General features: G+C 39.0%; 1 protein-coding gene across 2 annotated transcripts in view; it reads left to right on the forward strand.

The window, feature by feature from the left end:
- The window catches only part of LOC125235772 (protein cramped), a 115,314-nt gene that overhangs the window by 97,172 nt on the left and 877 nt on the right, over nucleotides 1–17,265 (forward strand). For both annotated transcript variants that reach the window (XR_007178134.1, XM_048142358.1), the window contains exons 10-20: nucleotides 512–733; nucleotides 2,886–3,080; nucleotides 4,227–4,464; nucleotides 6,732–6,855; nucleotides 7,687–7,783; nucleotides 9,159–9,248; nucleotides 10,057–10,180; nucleotides 10,715–10,799; nucleotides 14,719–14,819; nucleotides 15,650–15,853; nucleotides 16,371–16,500. Coding sequence is in view for 1 of the 2 variants with exons in the window: in XM_048142358.1 (XP_047998315.1) it covers nucleotides 512–733; nucleotides 2,886–3,080; nucleotides 4,227–4,464; nucleotides 6,732–6,855; nucleotides 7,687–7,783; nucleotides 9,159–9,248; nucleotides 10,057–10,180; nucleotides 10,715–10,799; nucleotides 14,719–14,819; nucleotides 15,650–15,853; nucleotides 16,371–16,500 (1,610 nt within the window). In the remaining variant the exon portion in view is untranslated. The remainder of the gene's footprint in view (nucleotides 1–511; nucleotides 734–2,885; nucleotides 3,081–4,226; nucleotides 4,465–6,731; nucleotides 6,856–7,686; nucleotides 7,784–9,158; nucleotides 9,249–10,056; nucleotides 10,181–10,714; nucleotides 10,800–14,718; nucleotides 14,820–15,649; nucleotides 15,854–16,370; nucleotides 16,501–17,265) is intronic.

Consider the following 17,265-nt stretch of genomic DNA (forward strand, 5'->3'; position numbering starts at 1 on the left):
TCGAAACATAAATCGCTTAAGAGTAGCTTCGTGAGAGACGGGCTTTAAACTTCAAAAAATTGCTTTAGTATAGACAGTACCTCACATCATATTATCAAATTAAAACGAAGCGATTGAAATCAGGAAACATCGAAATTTCAATCAAAATGAAGGGCAAGGGATTTCGTCTTCGTGGAATCCGGTGATTAGGAAGTGTAAACGTGAGAAAACTTCCGTCCCATACCATCGGATGTCGTGAATGTTGTATGTAGGCAGAGTGGCAACCCTAGCGTAAAAGTGACTAATGAGTAATGACAATCAAGTGCGGGTAGTTCGAAAAATTCGTACAGCTAGAAGATGTTGATACAACTCCCAGCCAGTCTACCCGTGACCACGGACCTAATGTCATGTCCGAAACGTCGGGTTAAATATAAACGTAAGTTTTACGCGATTAAGTCCCGTTTTAATTTGATAATATGAGTGAAGATCGTTTTAGTTTAAATTAGTACCTCACATTTTATTGTATTTTCAGGAGGACGAAGAAAAGCCAAGCACGGAAGACGAGAAAGAGATAAAATCGGAAGAAACCGCCGAGGAAGAAGTTGATAAGGAAGAAAGAGACAAGTATATGTCGGAGCGAGAGAAGGATAGCTTCTCGGAAATGGAGGACGATGAGAAGTATATAAAGAGTGACAGTGACAACGAGAGCGATAAGGATAAGGGAGAGAAGAAGACAAAGTTTAAGAATTTAAAGGTTTGTGTTTAGATTAGATTTTATTTAAGGCCGATAGTCCACTATCATAATATGATCATAAGCAACATGCCGTCCTTTTTCTTCACGTTGGAGAAAAAGGGAGGCATACAGACCTATGATCATACATCTATGATAAACATATGTACCGTTATCTGGGTAAAAAGACCTTATTGTCGGTGGCACTTAAGTCCCGCGGCGTCGTATTTGTATACAAACATCGTTCATAACGCCGTAAGCGCCATCGACAATAAGGTCCCTTTACCCAGATAACGTCACATATGATAGTGTCCTATCGGCCTACGGGACATTCACCGGCAATAACATCTCACAAAAAGAAGGCTGCATAAATATCTGATACGCTGTTATACTTACATACATACATATAAATACAATCACGCCTGTATCCCATAAGGGGTAGGCAGAGCACACGAACTACTCAAGTTCCAGTGTCACTTTTGGCAAAAAGGGGTTGAAAGAAAACGAAATTGTGACATTGCAGTGACAGGTTGCTAGCCTCTCGCCTACGCCACAATTTAACCCATATCCCACAGTCGACTTCTACGACACCCACGGGAAGAAAGGGGATGGTGAAATTCTTAACCCGTCACCACACGGAAACTATACCTCTTATCTTGATCTTATACTTAGCTCTCGAAAAATATTTTGTCAAACATTTTTGCGGCCATCTTTTTGTGCAATGATGTTGCCGGTGACTGTACAGCCCCGGCCCCTGTGACCCGCCAGTCAAAGTGGCCTTCTGTACGGGCATTTTCAAATATTGGGGCCCAAAATTAATGAAAGTTGTTATTGAAATGATGAAAAAAATAAAAATATTGCCTTTGTGTTAATTACGTAAACTATAAGCAATAATCTACATTTAGAACATGAAAAAAGTTGGTTTTAGACAAATTTTATTCTTAATAGGCTAGTTTCCTATACTTAAAATTAAATATTTTTATGCAGTGCACATAATAAAGCACCACAAAATTAGAAGAAATATATGGACAGTAGTTGTGTTTAAACATAATTTCTATTTAATAAGTCAAAGAGAAATATATAAAGTAAATGAATTGCCCGTGACGTCACTCCTCAGTATTTCATAGTAATTCCATAATAATATTAGCAAATCGTTTTGACAGTTCTTAAAAAGAAGCTGATTGGACTAGTAGGAATCTAGCCTATTGTCGTCACAAAACTGACATCGAGTTAATCTTTGTTAAGAACTGTCACTAATTTTGGGTCCATATTTCTGAAAATGCCCGTGTATGTAAAATATCATGTAATTGAAAATTGAAATAGCATAGCACGTTCGTGAGTTTCCGTGAGAAGACGAAGGAAAAACATTTCGCACTACATCTGTAGCATTCTAGTAATTACTACTGACTATCCAATCCCGTGTGGTGACGGGTTAAGAATTTCACCACCCCCTTTCTTCCCGTAGGTGTCGTAGAAGGCGACTGTGGGATATGGGTTAAATTGTGGCGTAGGCGAGAGGCTGGCAACCTGTCACTGCAATGTCACAGTTTCGTTTTCTGTCAACCTTTTATTTGTCAAGAGTGGCACTGAAACTTGAGTAGTTTCATGTGCTCTACCTACCCCTTCATGGGATACAAGCGTGATTGTATGTATGTATGTATGTATCCACAACACAAGCCATTTTGAGCTTACATGTGGAGCTTAGTTAATCTGTGTCAATATTCAGAGGACGGAGGAAATCTTATTTATTTATTTATACAAGGAATTCCAACAGCTATTCATGATAAATTACACATTTTGAATAGCAACACAGAAGTCAGAACCAATTATGGGAACTCACAAATGGAAACTGGATACATAGTTGAAAATAAATAAATAAATATTAGGGGAACACGTAACACTTACACACATCGACCTAGCTCCAAACTAAGCAAAACTTGTACTATGTGTGCTAGGCGACGATATACTTACTTAAATATATAAATACATACTTATATACTTACATAAAAAACATCCATGACTCAGGAACAAATATTTGTGTTCATAACACAAATAAATGCCCATACCGGGATTCGAACCCGGGACCGCGGTTTAGCAGGCAGGGTCACTACGCGCTAGGCCAGACCGGTCGTCAGTCGGTTGTAAAATTATAATATTTATTTATTTATTTATACAGGTGAAATTCCGCATTCGGCCCAAGAAATGTGGCGGCCCCATCTACACCCTAGTTAACGAGGACGAGCCAAAAACGGAGGAGGTTAAAGAGGAGGACCCTCCTGACATTGACGTCGACAGCGCCGTCAAACAGATCAGGAAGGGCTGGAGTGTGTACGATGCGGGGGAGCTTACTATCGGGGACTTGTACCTTATGGTAAGTCAGAGTATACTTGATAATAGATATTAAATATCATAACCTAACCATAAAGTCAAAATTTGAAAAAAAAAACACGTCATAGTGGACCGATTTTCATGAAACTAAGAACATTCCCGTCCCGACTAAGTCCGTTTTCACATTATCCGATCCGATATCGGATGTCGGAAGGATTTCTATAGAAAAAATCCAAGATGGCGCCTGTAATGTATGGGATATCGGTCCGACATCCGATATCGGATAGGATAATGTGAAAACGCACTAATTCAGCTTAAAAATAAAAAAAACGAAATCTAAATTGGTTCATCCGGTCGGGAGCTACGATGCCACAGACAGACACACACATAAACAGACGGACAGATAAACAGACAGACACGTCAAACTTATAACACCCCGTCGTTTTACGTCGGGGGTTAAAAACGGAAGGAACAAAAAAGCTACGATGTCACAGACAGACTCACACACACAAACAGACAGACACGTCAAACTTGTAACACTACCTTATGGTAAGTCAAAGATATAAGTAGTATTTAATGAAAAACGGTTGTACAGTCGACTACAAAGAGATTTATACACATTTTCACCTTATTGCATTGTAATAAGGTGAAAAAATGGATACATCTCTTTGTAGTCGACTGTACTCACGTTATATTCTGCGATGGTTGTGGTGAGCGGTGCGGGCAGAGCTCGAAGTGTAGCCGCCGCGAGCACTCCTTCATGCCTGAAGACGGGCCTCCTAAATGGCTCGAAACATTTGTCGCAACAGTCGGAATCGTTTTGCATAAAAATTTATGTGAATTTTTTTTTTCATACAAATTGTATGAGAAACGTTTTTCTCGATTTGTGGATTTTCTAGCCGGATTTTTATGGTCCCATACAAGCTTATGATCCTTGATAGGAATGGGATCGGCTGGCGTCAAAAAAAAGTTTGTGAAAAATGACCTTTTTCTCGCACCCTGTAGGTATGTCTTTTCCAAAATCTGTAAACGCCAATTTACATAAATTAAAAATCGAAGGAAGGTCGTCTAAGACTATTTTTGAGTGGCAGCACGGGATCTGGTAGCTGTTTTACTGACCCGCTATCAAAATACACCCTGTATAATTGTAATATTTATTATTATTTCGGTTCGATGATTATACTTGCAGTTCGGTGCGCGCTCCAAACTGGACCTAGACTATTGGTGGGCGGAGCCAACCCCGCCCCTGCCCAAAAAGGAGCTAGACAAGACCCCGCCCCAAGAGAAAAGACCAGACCGTGCCTCCGACAAGGGGACCGACAGCTCGCTCGAGGACGAGCGAGAGAGACGGGAGAGTGACTCCGACCTCTTCTCTCCTAAGGCGTCGGGGCAGGACAGCAATGATGGCTCGGGGGATGAACGGAAACGTAAGTTGGAAAATCAAGGCCCGTGGGCAACAAAACACGAGAGACTGTGATGGTAATGGCGCAATCTCATTAGTCGATAACTCGTTCGGTATACAGCATTCACGAAGTCCCCGCAGACGAGTTAACAACCAATGAAAGTGGTGCAATTTTTTTTGTCATAATTATTTTTAAAATCGAGACATAATCGCGTATGACTACATATTAAACTGACCTCAGGCTCAAGGACGGCGTTGTCCCCGTGGTCTCGGAGAAGACTGGCTTGAAATGACATCAACACCTTCTGACAGCCGCGCGAGTTTTTCGAACTACCCGCACTTGGTTTTGATTATCAACTTGAACTGTTTGCGCACTGGGGATGTTACACACAACACTCACGAGATAATAACCAATGAAAATTACTATTACTATTTAATTTCCCCGAATGCTGTGGTATCGTTCCAGACATCTCTCGCACCCGGAATGCGGACCCTATCGACTAATGAATGTAATAGATTATGGTGACGTATGTTATTCAAACATTACGCAGGAATTACTAAATAAATCGCTCTTTATGTTGTGCAATAAAGGTTAATAAATAAAAAATGAAATCGCGCCATAAGGCTACACATACTGAAGCCGTATATTCGCGAATTTTTGGCACTGCACCCGAAGCCGGAGGCGCATTTGAGTGCTCTGCTCTGCGGCATTTCAGTGTGGCCATGCACATTCGCCGTAGGCCGAAGACGAAGTTTTATCACCGTAAGGGTCCCCCCACATCTGGCGTCTCACGAACGTCGTCGCCTCTCCAACGCCCGCGCGGCGTCGACGCCGCGCTCCCGCAGCGCCGACGCGTCGTTGCGGCGCCTCTCGAACGTCGACGTCGCAGTGACGTCCGCGCGGCGTCGGCGCCGCGCCAACGCCGCGCCCGCGCAGCGCCTCCGCGTTGCCAGCGGCGACCAACGTCCAGTCAGCGCTAGAGCTTCCAATACCGGGATCCCAGTATCTCGGGATCCCGAGATCCCGCCTTTTTGGGGCAGATTTCAATACCGGTATTTAATTTTGTAATACCGGAATCCCAGTATTTTTAGTAACTAACAAATTATGCCAAATAAACGTAAACTACTCATCAAAAACCTTAAACTTCTGCATCATGACGGTCGCTACACGCGTAAATCTTGCTTTTTGCTCTCGTTTCTCGATTCGACACATTCTCTGTTTTGTGTTTTTACAATAAATATTTCTATGAAATGACAGTTTTTCCGTTGATTACCTAGATAAAGATACGTGCCAAGAGCATTCATTGAGGAGGGCCTGCCGTGAACCTTTTGACACATTCGTCGCACTTAGGAATCGTAAGTGTGACAGACCCTCTGTAAACAAGTCGCCTTGATGCACCTACAGTATAGAAATAACTTTTCAAAAAATTGGTTAAGGCATACCTACGAACTAACGTATAAGCTACTTTTGGTTTACTGCCACTGACGTCGAGGAGGCGTGGCGCTAACGCGGCGTCGACGCCGCGCGGACATCACTGCGACGTCGACGTTCGAGAGGCGCCGCAACGTCGCGTCGGCGCTGCGGGAGCGCGGCGCCGACGCCGCGCGGGCGTTGGAGAGGCGTCGACGTTCGCGAGACGCTAGATGTGGGGGGACCCTAATTGTATCGCGATGTGTAGTCGTACTATGACAAGATTAAACAATAATAGCGATTTCTCTGGTACCCCTGATTAGGGTTGTAAATAGAAAAAAAAACAAATGTTTTTTTTCAGAATTGTGAAAAAAAACATGAAAAAAACCGAGCACCATGGTTTTTTTTCTAAATATGGTTTTTTTTCAGATGAACAAATAATACGACAATAACGGTTTTTCGTGAGTTGTAACGTGTTTCAATAACAATAACGTACATTTTAATTCAGTGAACATTCAGTATACAAACATTTATTGGGGAATTCCCGAAGCTGCGTGTAACGTGGGAAGGCGGTGGTGTTGCCAACAGTAAATATTCTCTTTGTTACATCTGATACATATTTGTGCTTTTCCACAACCACTTTTTTCCATACATGACGTGCTCGTTTCTGTAAAACAGCCAATTTTTTTCGCGATTTCAGTCTTGGCTCCATAATAAAAGTTGTTTATCTCAAAAGTCTCTATGCAAAGTTTCACTAGTACTTACAAAGTCGCCCTGTATTTCAACAATAAATCGACTGCGTTACAAACAGGCAGACTGCCTTCTCTGAATCGCAGTATACGATTTTAGTGATTTTGCAATAAAATATTCTATATTTTCAGCGGAGCTACTAGTTTCGTCGCCAGAACGTAAGCCAAGCCTGAGCAGTCTCAATCTAGCTAGCAAACTGGTCAACCGGCCATCACCCGCGCCGTCTGACGACGGCTTCAGCCAAGTTAGCGAGAGGTACGTTTACGGCCCGGCCACGACATTGGTCTAAGTTCGACAGCGGTGAGCGGAGGCCATACTTCACTTATTATATCAATTGATTACTTTATTTTATTACCATATACAATGCAAATTGATATATATATCATGGTCACCATTTTTACCTATCTAGATATTCATGTTAAATGAAAACAGTGAAAAAAAGTACACAATCGGATTTATATTCTGTTTAATATCGCTAATAACTGATAGCATTTGAGTGTATCACAAAGTTAATCTAACAATTTTTTCGGTTAAATATTTTGCTGTTAGCAAAAAGTTGGTTAATGTACTATATCTCATGTTTTTTATGAGATATAAATACGATCGTATTTTTTTTATCTCTGTACATAATTACTATTTGATGTTTAATAATAATACCCGATAAAATATAACAAAGGATGGGTTATTGAATTATGTCCAGGTCAAGCTATTTTTATTGGTCTATAATGCCATCTAGGCCACCGTACCTTTTGCTGTATGGTACTGCGGTACGTTTTTTTCTTAGACTTTATCTGTCTATACGGAGTTATATATGTAGAATAGAATAGAAATATTTTATTCGTAAGCACTTAACAACGATGATAACAATATAATATACTTACACAAAAATTAACGACACACAAACAAGTAATCATACATCCACATAAAAGGCTAACAGAGAAAAGTACCACGAAATGGTCTCACCTCAGCATGTTGCTGGCGACTTCCATGTCTTTGGTTTGGGGCTAAGTCGATCTGTGTAAGGTGTCCCTAATATGTATTTATTTATTTATTATCTAGTGTCTCTACTATTGTTTTTGTGTTCAGATTGAAACGGCTGCTGGCTCTAGCGGGCAACCCGCACGTGGGCGGCGCGCTGGCTCGCTGCTCATGCGGCCACGTCTGCTCGCAGAGGAAACATCCGGTACGGGAAACGAGTGTGGCACTCAGACATATTCATTTATTAAAGCAAGAGCCCAGGGTAGCCGAGTGGAACAAACGCACGGTTTACTCTAATTGACAACGTTTCAAAATTTTCAATGTCCCTAAATCGAAAACCATTTCGAGATATACGCTTGTAGATCACATAAATAATTTTTTTAATTTTTTTTCTGTATTTTTAGTATAAAAAATCTTAAAAATAGTTTAAAGGGGAAGTGACGTCAAATAGCTGATTTAGAGCTGCCACTATAACAAAAAAATCTTCCAGTTGGGATGTCACTTGAGTTTGACAGTGACACTTATCACAGTTCGTAGCAAAGATATTAAAAATTTCATGGCTTAGTCTATGATTCGTAGTCATTCACTATTGGTTGACAGTGACACTTGACAGTCAGACATACCGGACTGTTTGAGCTGACTGTTAAAACTTTTTTTTAGAAATGATTTTGTCGTTTTCTTAGTTGTATGAAACAACACATGTGACGTCACGAAGCTGTGTCTTGACCACGGGTCTTGACGTTTGTAACTTACACTCTTTCTGCTCGAAGTAGTAATAAGAAGGGATTTTCTCATTAAAATAGCAGTTTATGGAAAAATAAAAAAATACGTGTATCTTTTAGTATTGAGTTCTTTCAAACCAAACAATAAAATGTAGTACTCAAAAATATGAAATGTTGTCAATTGTAAACTTTATTTTTGTAATTTTGGAAACTATAAGTCTGTACTTACCTACTTCGCTGGCGCGATAACTAGTTTTGGCCTCCAACACAAGAGCACGCCCACTTAGCTCGGTCGTGAGCGCACTCTATCCGCCCAACGATATTTTGGGTGACCACCAGGACGGCGTCCATTCGGTCTTCCCAAGTAGGTTTTGTAATTAATTTAAATCTTGGTCATAAGCTGAGTTTACATATGTATATTGTTATTGTATGACTGTTTGTTTTTAAATAAATATAAAAAATGTATATGCAAAAAAAAAAAAATATATATAGAATATATATATATATATATATATATATATACGTCGGTGGCAAACAAGCATACGGTCCGCCTGATGGAAAGCGGTCACCGTAACCTATGAACGCCTGCAACTCAAGGAGAGTCACATGCGCGTTGCCAACCCATTAGAAGCTTGTACACACCCTTTTGATGTGTTAAGTACACAGCAAAAAAGAGTGTCATACAAGTTCCAAGGAGGGTTCGGGTTGCCGACGACTCAAAGGACAATAGACGGAACAAATTAGTTCCGTAGATCCTTCCATGACCAGCACACCGCACCCTCGTTGAGCTCTGGCAGCCTTACTCACCGGCAGGAGCACAACACTATGAGTAATTGAAGTGTTTTTGTGTGTTGGCAGCCGAAGCCGCCGCTGCTGCAGCCGCCGTCTCCGCGGCCGGAGCCCGTGTTCCGCCACCCCACGCCCATCGCGCCGAAACCCGCTAACGAGGTACGCTTTTTTGGAAAGCATACAGGAAGGATCAAAGATGGCGTCCGTAATGTAACATAGCACGCTATAACGCATTAAGTCACCCCAGCCCCCTTAGGCCGTTTTCACATTATCCGATCCGATATCGGGTGTCGGACCGATATCCTACACCCGATAAACGCTTCCAATAGTGTCGGATGTCGGTCCGATAAAACGCATTGTTCCAAATCAATGAAGTATGATTTTGTATCAAAAAATATTTAAAAAATGGTTTATATTTAATAATTATAAGCACTATGTCCTAAATATTATATTGTAAAATTAAGATAACGAGCATAAAAAATACTCAGAGTGTCAGGCAAAATAAATAATTTTACATTCAACTATATCTACTAAAGATGAAAAAACTAGTATCCGCAATTCGGACCGATGCATTACAACTTTTTTTTTCAATTGGAATTTTCAACTAATTAGAATGTCGATCATTAGCAGCTGTTTAATGGACGCCATTTTTGTCACGCACACTACTACAAACGTATATATACATTATATACGCACACAAACAAATATTATCGGCCGACAACTGGCGGGGGGTCCGGCATGCCAAAAAATGTCGGAAGCGTCCTGCCGATATCGGCAGTTCCATGGTGCCTCGGACAAAAACTGTTGTAGGAGAGTGCCATCGTTTATACTACGTCGGTGGCAAACAAGCATACGGTCAGCCTGATGGAAAGCGGTCACCGTAACCGTAACGAATCAATGAAAGTTCCAAATTATACACTGCAAAAATTAGTCTGGCTCAGGAGGATAATGTTTTGATTGTAAACAGGCGCCGCTATCGATGTCGCTGTCGGACTTGCCCCGTTGGCGACGAGGCAGACCGCGCGCCGCCGACCGTCGTGTCGTCGTGCAGCGATTACTGCCGCTCTTGCCGAAGCTGCCACCGCCTAGCAGTGAGTACATTATACAATCCATCACCTAGCAGTGAGTATACAGTTCACACGCCTAGAGATGTCACTGTGGGACTTGTGCCGTTTTAGCCGCGGCAGACCGCGCGCCGTCGACCGCTGCGTCGTGATAGCGACTATTGAAGGGTTCAGTGCTCATTTAGAATAGATATAAAATAATTATATTCCTAAAGAAGTTCATAAAGACAACTGTTATAAACTGATATTTTTTAATGTTTTCCTGAAAAAAAAAAGTTTATCTTCTGTTACATTACATACCAAGAAAAAATATTAATTATAAACTTGTAGCAGTTTTAATACAGTCAGTTCTATACGCTATCGTATACTGTCTAAAAAAATAATCTTATAAAAGAAGTAGATATTGAAGTTCTCTCACTGTAGGTATATTAAAATTGAAATATGTAATTTATTTCAGACTTATTGTTCCATAATAATAAATAAATACATTAAATTTTTAATTTTTTTTTTTAATAATTAGACCTTCTATTATACATATAATTAGACCTACTGCCTTTTTAGATCTGATCCCGGTGAAGATAGTCCCGAATTCGCCTTCAGTGCCGCCGCGTATCTTGCCCAAACCTCCGCCTACATCCACTAATGAGTAAGTATACTAACATCACCACTTTGTCTAAATTATCCAAATTAACACCTTATAATGTACAGTCAACCAATTGGAACCCTAGGCCACTGTAGAACTATGTCGTAGTGACGTTATAAATCAGATTGTAAGAAATCTCTTACTATGTCATTTTGACATGGTTGTAGAGTGGCCTAGGGTTCCAAATTCCAATTGGTTGACTGTACATGACAATGGAATATTAAATAAATGACTATCTTAAAAGATACAAATACACTACCAGACTACATTGTGAACTATTGGCGCGACAGATAATTGTCTTATTTATTTTACTACCTAGCTTATAAATATAAGTATTTGTCGGGTTTGTGACAAAAAGGTTTAAACTCCCTGAGAAAGTTTCCTGAAATATCCAAGAACGTTTCCGATAAATTTATCTGTTCTTGGGAAAGTTTCGGAAAAGGCACATCGCGCATGAAATAAAATTAAAAAGGTTTATTTCAAGTAACTAATGAAGTAATGACTCATACAATTTCTTAGTAGACCTACGTTTCTAATGTTAGTACTTAACCTATTTATAATCACAATATTTACAATATATCGTCACTTATTTGAAAAAATCTCGTATCTCATGCTTCTCCTCAAAGCTAAAACGCAGTAAGTCTATATGCATTCCATACATACTTACTACAATTTTCTTTTCATTGGCAGACGAAGATACAAGTTTTTTTAAAAGTAGTCACGATATATTGTCGGGTTTACTACAAAAAGGTTTAAGCTCCCTGAGAAAGTTTCCTGGCGCAAAAGTATGGTCGCGCGATGAATGATGAAACATCTGGCCATCCCTATCGCACTTACAAATACATAGTGCTATAGGGACAGCCTGACGTTTTATCATTTATCGCGCCACCATACTTGCCTGCCTGGAATATCCAAGAACGTTTCCGATAAATTTATCTGTTCTCGGCTTAAACAAAGGATACTATAGACTAGAGGTAGACAGCCAAATAATAATACCACTACCGAACGAGATGGTCACATACTATAATTTGTATAAGAGTGACAGAGAGCAAAATGTTATTTTTTGTCTTTGTCATAGTTTCACTTTTCCGCCGCTGCCACAAACGAGTTTGTGGCAAACAAATAAGTACGTGACTTGTCAAGCTTACACAGATAGAAAATATCTCTTCAACCAAAGAAACCTATTTGAACCAAGAGATATCCAGTTTCCCATATCAGGAAGATTTTAATTACTTGATATAAAACATAAAATGTCTCGATGTTTTATTACTTGCACTAACCATTTTATATCTCAACATGATTAGCAAAACAATCTTTTTTTAAAAACTTAATCATTTATTCCAAGAGCGTAAACGTTTTGTTCAGTGATAATTATTACTCAGAAGCAAATCAGCAAGTTCTTAAAAACAAGTATAATATTTCTTGGTTCTAAGTAATAAAATTGTTGCATTAAGAGTTATGGCGGTTTTCAGTTAAGAGTTATGCATAATTAAAGTAAAAGTTAATGTCTCTTGGGGTAAAACAATTAGTTACTTACACCAAATATATACATTTTTCATTTTAAAAGTTCTGACGGTATTAGATGAAGATTTACATGTTTGAAGTTAGATTTAATGTTTCTGTGGGTGAAACAGTAAGTATCTTAAACTAACTATACTTACTTCTTGGATGTAATTTATCTTATTTCATTTAAAATATATAATTTCTTGAAATGAAATTTTATATTTCTTAGATTGAGTAAATAATGTTTTAAATTATTTTGCTGAAACTCTTGATTGTATTTTTACACAATCTTATTTTAAATTGGATGTATCTTGGAATAACACACCAATGTGTCTCCAATGGAATTATTAAATATCTTGCTTCTATTTTCTTCAAGTTTTAAGTCAAGTGTTTTCTCTTTTCATTCTATACTGATGCTTCTTGTATAAAGATTTAATATTATTTCATTGGTACTTTCTATGTCTTGAAGTAAGATACTTCATTCTTTATTTCCAAACGGAGTAGGCAGAGCACGTTAAACTGTAAGTTTTAGTGCCACTCTTGGCAATTAAGGGGTTGAAAGAAAACGAAATTGTAATGCAGTGATAGGTTGCCAGCCCATTGCCCTTACCACAATCGACTTCTAGACATCCACGGGAGGAAAGGGGGAGGTGAAATTCTAACCTCGTCACCACACGGGTATAATGTGTTTATATTATAGGTTTTTGCATTGTTTTGTGAAATTATTACATTATGGTATTTTACGTCCTAAAAATTGTAGGATTGATTACCCGTTTGGTTTTTATCTGAACTTAACGGGGCAATCACAATTACCCATTTCAAGATTTTTTTTTCCATGGCAACACGTTTTTATTTCATGTCACGTTTAAGATCTAACTTTCTTAAATAAAGTATATATTTTTTAGTTCAAATATCTTGAATCTTCAATGTAGTTCACAGAATATCAAACCAAAAATTAGTAAAATTAAGCCAAGATTTTTTTAACTCTTGGCGTAAAACCGTGCGATTGTTTAGTTCAAGCTTCTTTATTCTTTAATGCAAATTCTCGAATAATGTAAACATTAAATCAAGAATGTGTGAAAAAAATTCTATAATGTAATATAAGGCGGTCAAGTTATTCATGATTCACGATATTAGGAAAAAGCGCGAAATTAAAATTTTCTATGGGAGGATAAACTTTAGCGCAACATTTTTTTAGTGACAAGGTATGCTTGATCGTCTAGTAAGCCCGTATATTTTTTTTATTTGTGAGCTTAATTGCAATTTGAACGAAAATTATCGGTGCATCTTATTAAAATGATTTAATATTAGCCAAGAATTATTAAAACAAATCCAAGATTGAACTTAATCTTGAAGCAAAACTTTATTATTTTTCGATCGATAAACGTGTTGATTCTCAAATGGAACTTGTAGGCATTAAATCAAGAATTTGTGATATGAAGCCAAGAATGTAATAAATCTTGACCTAAGTCCGTGTTGATTTTTTATTTAAGACCTGCTCGAATTATGAATGAAGTCTGTAAGCATCAAACCAAGAATTATTATAATCAAGCCAAGATTGTTCTAAATCTTGAAGTAAAACCTTGATATTTTTTGATTTGAACTTGTTGATTCTCAAATGGATCTTGTAGACATTAAATCAAGAATTTGTGACATAAAGCCAAGAACTTAATAAATCTTGACATAAATCTGTGTTTATTTTTGTTTTAAGTTATTCTGGAACTTTGAATGGAGTTTCAAAGCATCAAATCAAGAACTATTAAAATCAAGCCAAGATTGAACTAAATCTTGACGCGAAACCGTGTATTTTTTTTATTTAAACTTTTATGTCTCGACTGTAGAACGTAAAAGTTAAATTAAGAAATTATGATTTCCTATTAAAAACGCAGAATTCTTGTAATTAAATAGTGGTGAATCTTCTTTTAACAGGTTTTTATTTTTGCTTTGATAAAGGTTACTTGAACCAAAGACGTTTTTTAAGAACTAGCATATTCATACTAAAACGGTGTAATATTTTGTTGCAAATAAATACTTCTTTGATTCAAATCTGTCCTATTTGTACCAAATGTATATAAAGTTACGACTGAACAATTTTGATTCTTCTTTGAAAAAGGAATATCCCTTTAGGTTAAGACCATGTTATTAGATGAAGAATTATATTATTCCTTTTAAATAACAGTGTTTGAGAGAGTTTTCCGTCTTAAATTAAAATATCTTTTCTATCTGTGTATTATCCGCCCAAATTACGTAGGTTATATGGTAAACTGTCAGCCATTTTAAAGTACTTCTTAAATTCGCTCCATTATTATATATCTGTCCCTTACGGGTGTACGCTTACGTCAAGTCTATAGTATCCTTCGTCTGAGGTTCTCGGGAAATTTTGCAGTCAATTGATGAATTTTACTATATTCGTCAACAGTCTGTCGATGTTCTACGTGCTGAGCGAATCAAACGGTCAGTTCTTTTTTCACGACGGCGACCGCCGCATACCCATTTCGGCGCAGGACGATAATGAAGAAGGTATGTAATAAATATTGATTACTAGCTTTTGCCTGCGGCTTCGCTCGCCTTGAATTCAAATATTGCGGAATGATCCATACAAATTTCGGGTGGGGGATTAGAAAGAGACAAAAACTAGTCTATGTCACTCTCCATCCCTTCAACTATCTTAAAAAATCACACCAATCCTTCGCTCCGTTTTGCCGTGAAAGACGGACAAACAAACAGACACACACACTTTCCCATTTATAATATTAGTATGTATTAAAGACTGAAGACGTGGCGCCACGGTATATTCGGCAACTATCCGGTATTCGCCCACTTTGTCGAATGTTCGGTTAAATGTTGGCCTTTTCGACCGCATAATTAAAATGCATTATTTGAAAGTTCTTAAAACGACGATCCCTTTTTTGAGGATTAGGTACCATCCCCATTTTAGCCAAACCAACAGACAAAAAGTAGCCTATGTCACTTTCTATCCTTTCAATTATCTCCACTTTAAAAAATCACGTCAATTCGTCGCTCTGTTTTGCCGTGGAAGACGGACGACATTCCCATTTATAATATTAATATGGATCATGTGACTGATTATGATTTACTCTAATTGACTCGACATTCTCAGCAACATAAATAACGTATCTATTCATAGAATGTAATATAAATGTATTTTATGTGAATGTATTTTATTTCATTTTGTGTTTGTGTCATTCTTATTATTATATTTGTCTCTGTGATTTTTACTTTTAAAAGTGTTTGTGTAGGTGATTTTAATGTTAACCAAATGGGTCTTTTGTTGCCTGATGTAATAAATAAATTAAATTAAATTATATAATTGTATTTTGACATTTTAGCTGAAGAAGATATCCAAGACGAATCCTATGATAGTAAAGAAGATACAAAAGAGTTCAAAATCGACATAACTTCTACGGAAGTCGAGAAACGAGTCAGCAAACCGGACGATAATGAAGCTAGCGAGCCGGGCGAACCGAACCAACCGAGTCATCCGAGTGAATCAAGTCAGAGTGACAAGCAGAAACCTGAGGGAGATATTGCAAGTAAGTTAATACGTTTTACGTTTTATATCTCCAAACATTATGTCATAAAATCACTCCTAGTATTATAATCATCTTAGCACGTTTGGCACCAAGACCCCGCCATGTGGGCACTCGTGAACTTTCTTCAGATGCCGGAGAACCCGCTAGGCGCGTTCTCGCCATAAAAGCGGTCGGCTATGAATTACGACCGATTTCTTACGTAGTGTGTCATCTTTTGTCTAGCAGTCATCATCCTCCTTGCGTTATCCCGGCATTTACCACGGCTCATGGGAGCCTGGGGTCCGCTTTGACAACTAATCCCAAGATTTGGCGTAGGCACTAGTTTTTACGAAACCGACTGCCATCTGACCTTCCAACCCGAAAGGTAACTAGGCCTTATTGGGATTGGACAAAAAAAAATATATATATAACAAAACAGAAATACTAGACAACCTGTCATCCATCGACTCATCTTTTGTCTAGCAGTGAATGTGTTAAAAGGCGAGACGATTTAAAGTGTCTTGTTTATAATTGGCAGACTTCCTTCCATCGGAATCTATGTCGCTGTCTCCGTCGCGCTGCTGGCAGGCGACGGGTGGCTCGCGGGGACTCACGACTTCAGCCTCAGCTCGTTCCTGGGTCAGCTGGAACCGGCGCCTTCAGAACAGGTAGGGTTACTTTTTTATACTAGGTCGGTGGCAAACAAGCATACGGTCCGCCTGATGGAAAGCGGTCACCGTAATCTATGGACGCCTGCAACTTAAAGAGTGTCACATGCGCGTTGCCAGCCCATTAGAAACTTGTACACTCCCTTTTGCTGTGTTGAGAATAAGTACACAGCAAAAATGAGTGTACAAGTTCCAAGGAGGGTTCGGGTTGCCGACGACTCAAAAGGACATTAGACGGAACAAATTAGTTCCGTAAGTCCTCCCGTCGTCAGCACACCGCACCCTTGTTGAGCTCTTTTAGCCTTACTCACCGGCAGGAACACAACACTATGAGTAGGGTCTAGTGCTATTTGGCTGCGGTCTTCTGTAGGCTGGTTGGCTAGGCTCGTTTTAGTGTCACGCGGACCGGTCCGCACGACTAAACACAAACAACGACAACTGTATGATCAATGAGCTAACATCGATATCGACACGGCCGCCGGCGGCGTGTCCGCTCCTAGTATTATATGTATATGCTCTTAAGTTTATAAGTTGGCTCATTAATGTGTGACGCATAATATAGAAAGATTTTCGAGAGTCCGGCGCGGCTTCCGTAGCTTAATGAGGAGGCGCACTGACAATTTATCCCGCCAGGGGACGCCTGTGCGAGTGTCTAGGTGTGTGAGAGAGATCTTCTATTTAATTATTTATCTGTGTAATTGACTAATAAGGTGGCGCCATCTGTCCTTTGAGTGTGCCTCCTCACTGGTTAACAGTAGCCGCCTG

Source organism: Leguminivora glycinivorella, chromosome 18, assembly GCF_023078275.1.
Source record: "Leguminivora glycinivorella isolate SPB_JAAS2020 chromosome 18, LegGlyc_1.1, whole genome shotgun sequence".
Taxonomy (NCBI): Eukaryota; Metazoa; Arthropoda; class Insecta; order Lepidoptera; family Tortricidae; genus Leguminivora; species Leguminivora glycinivorella.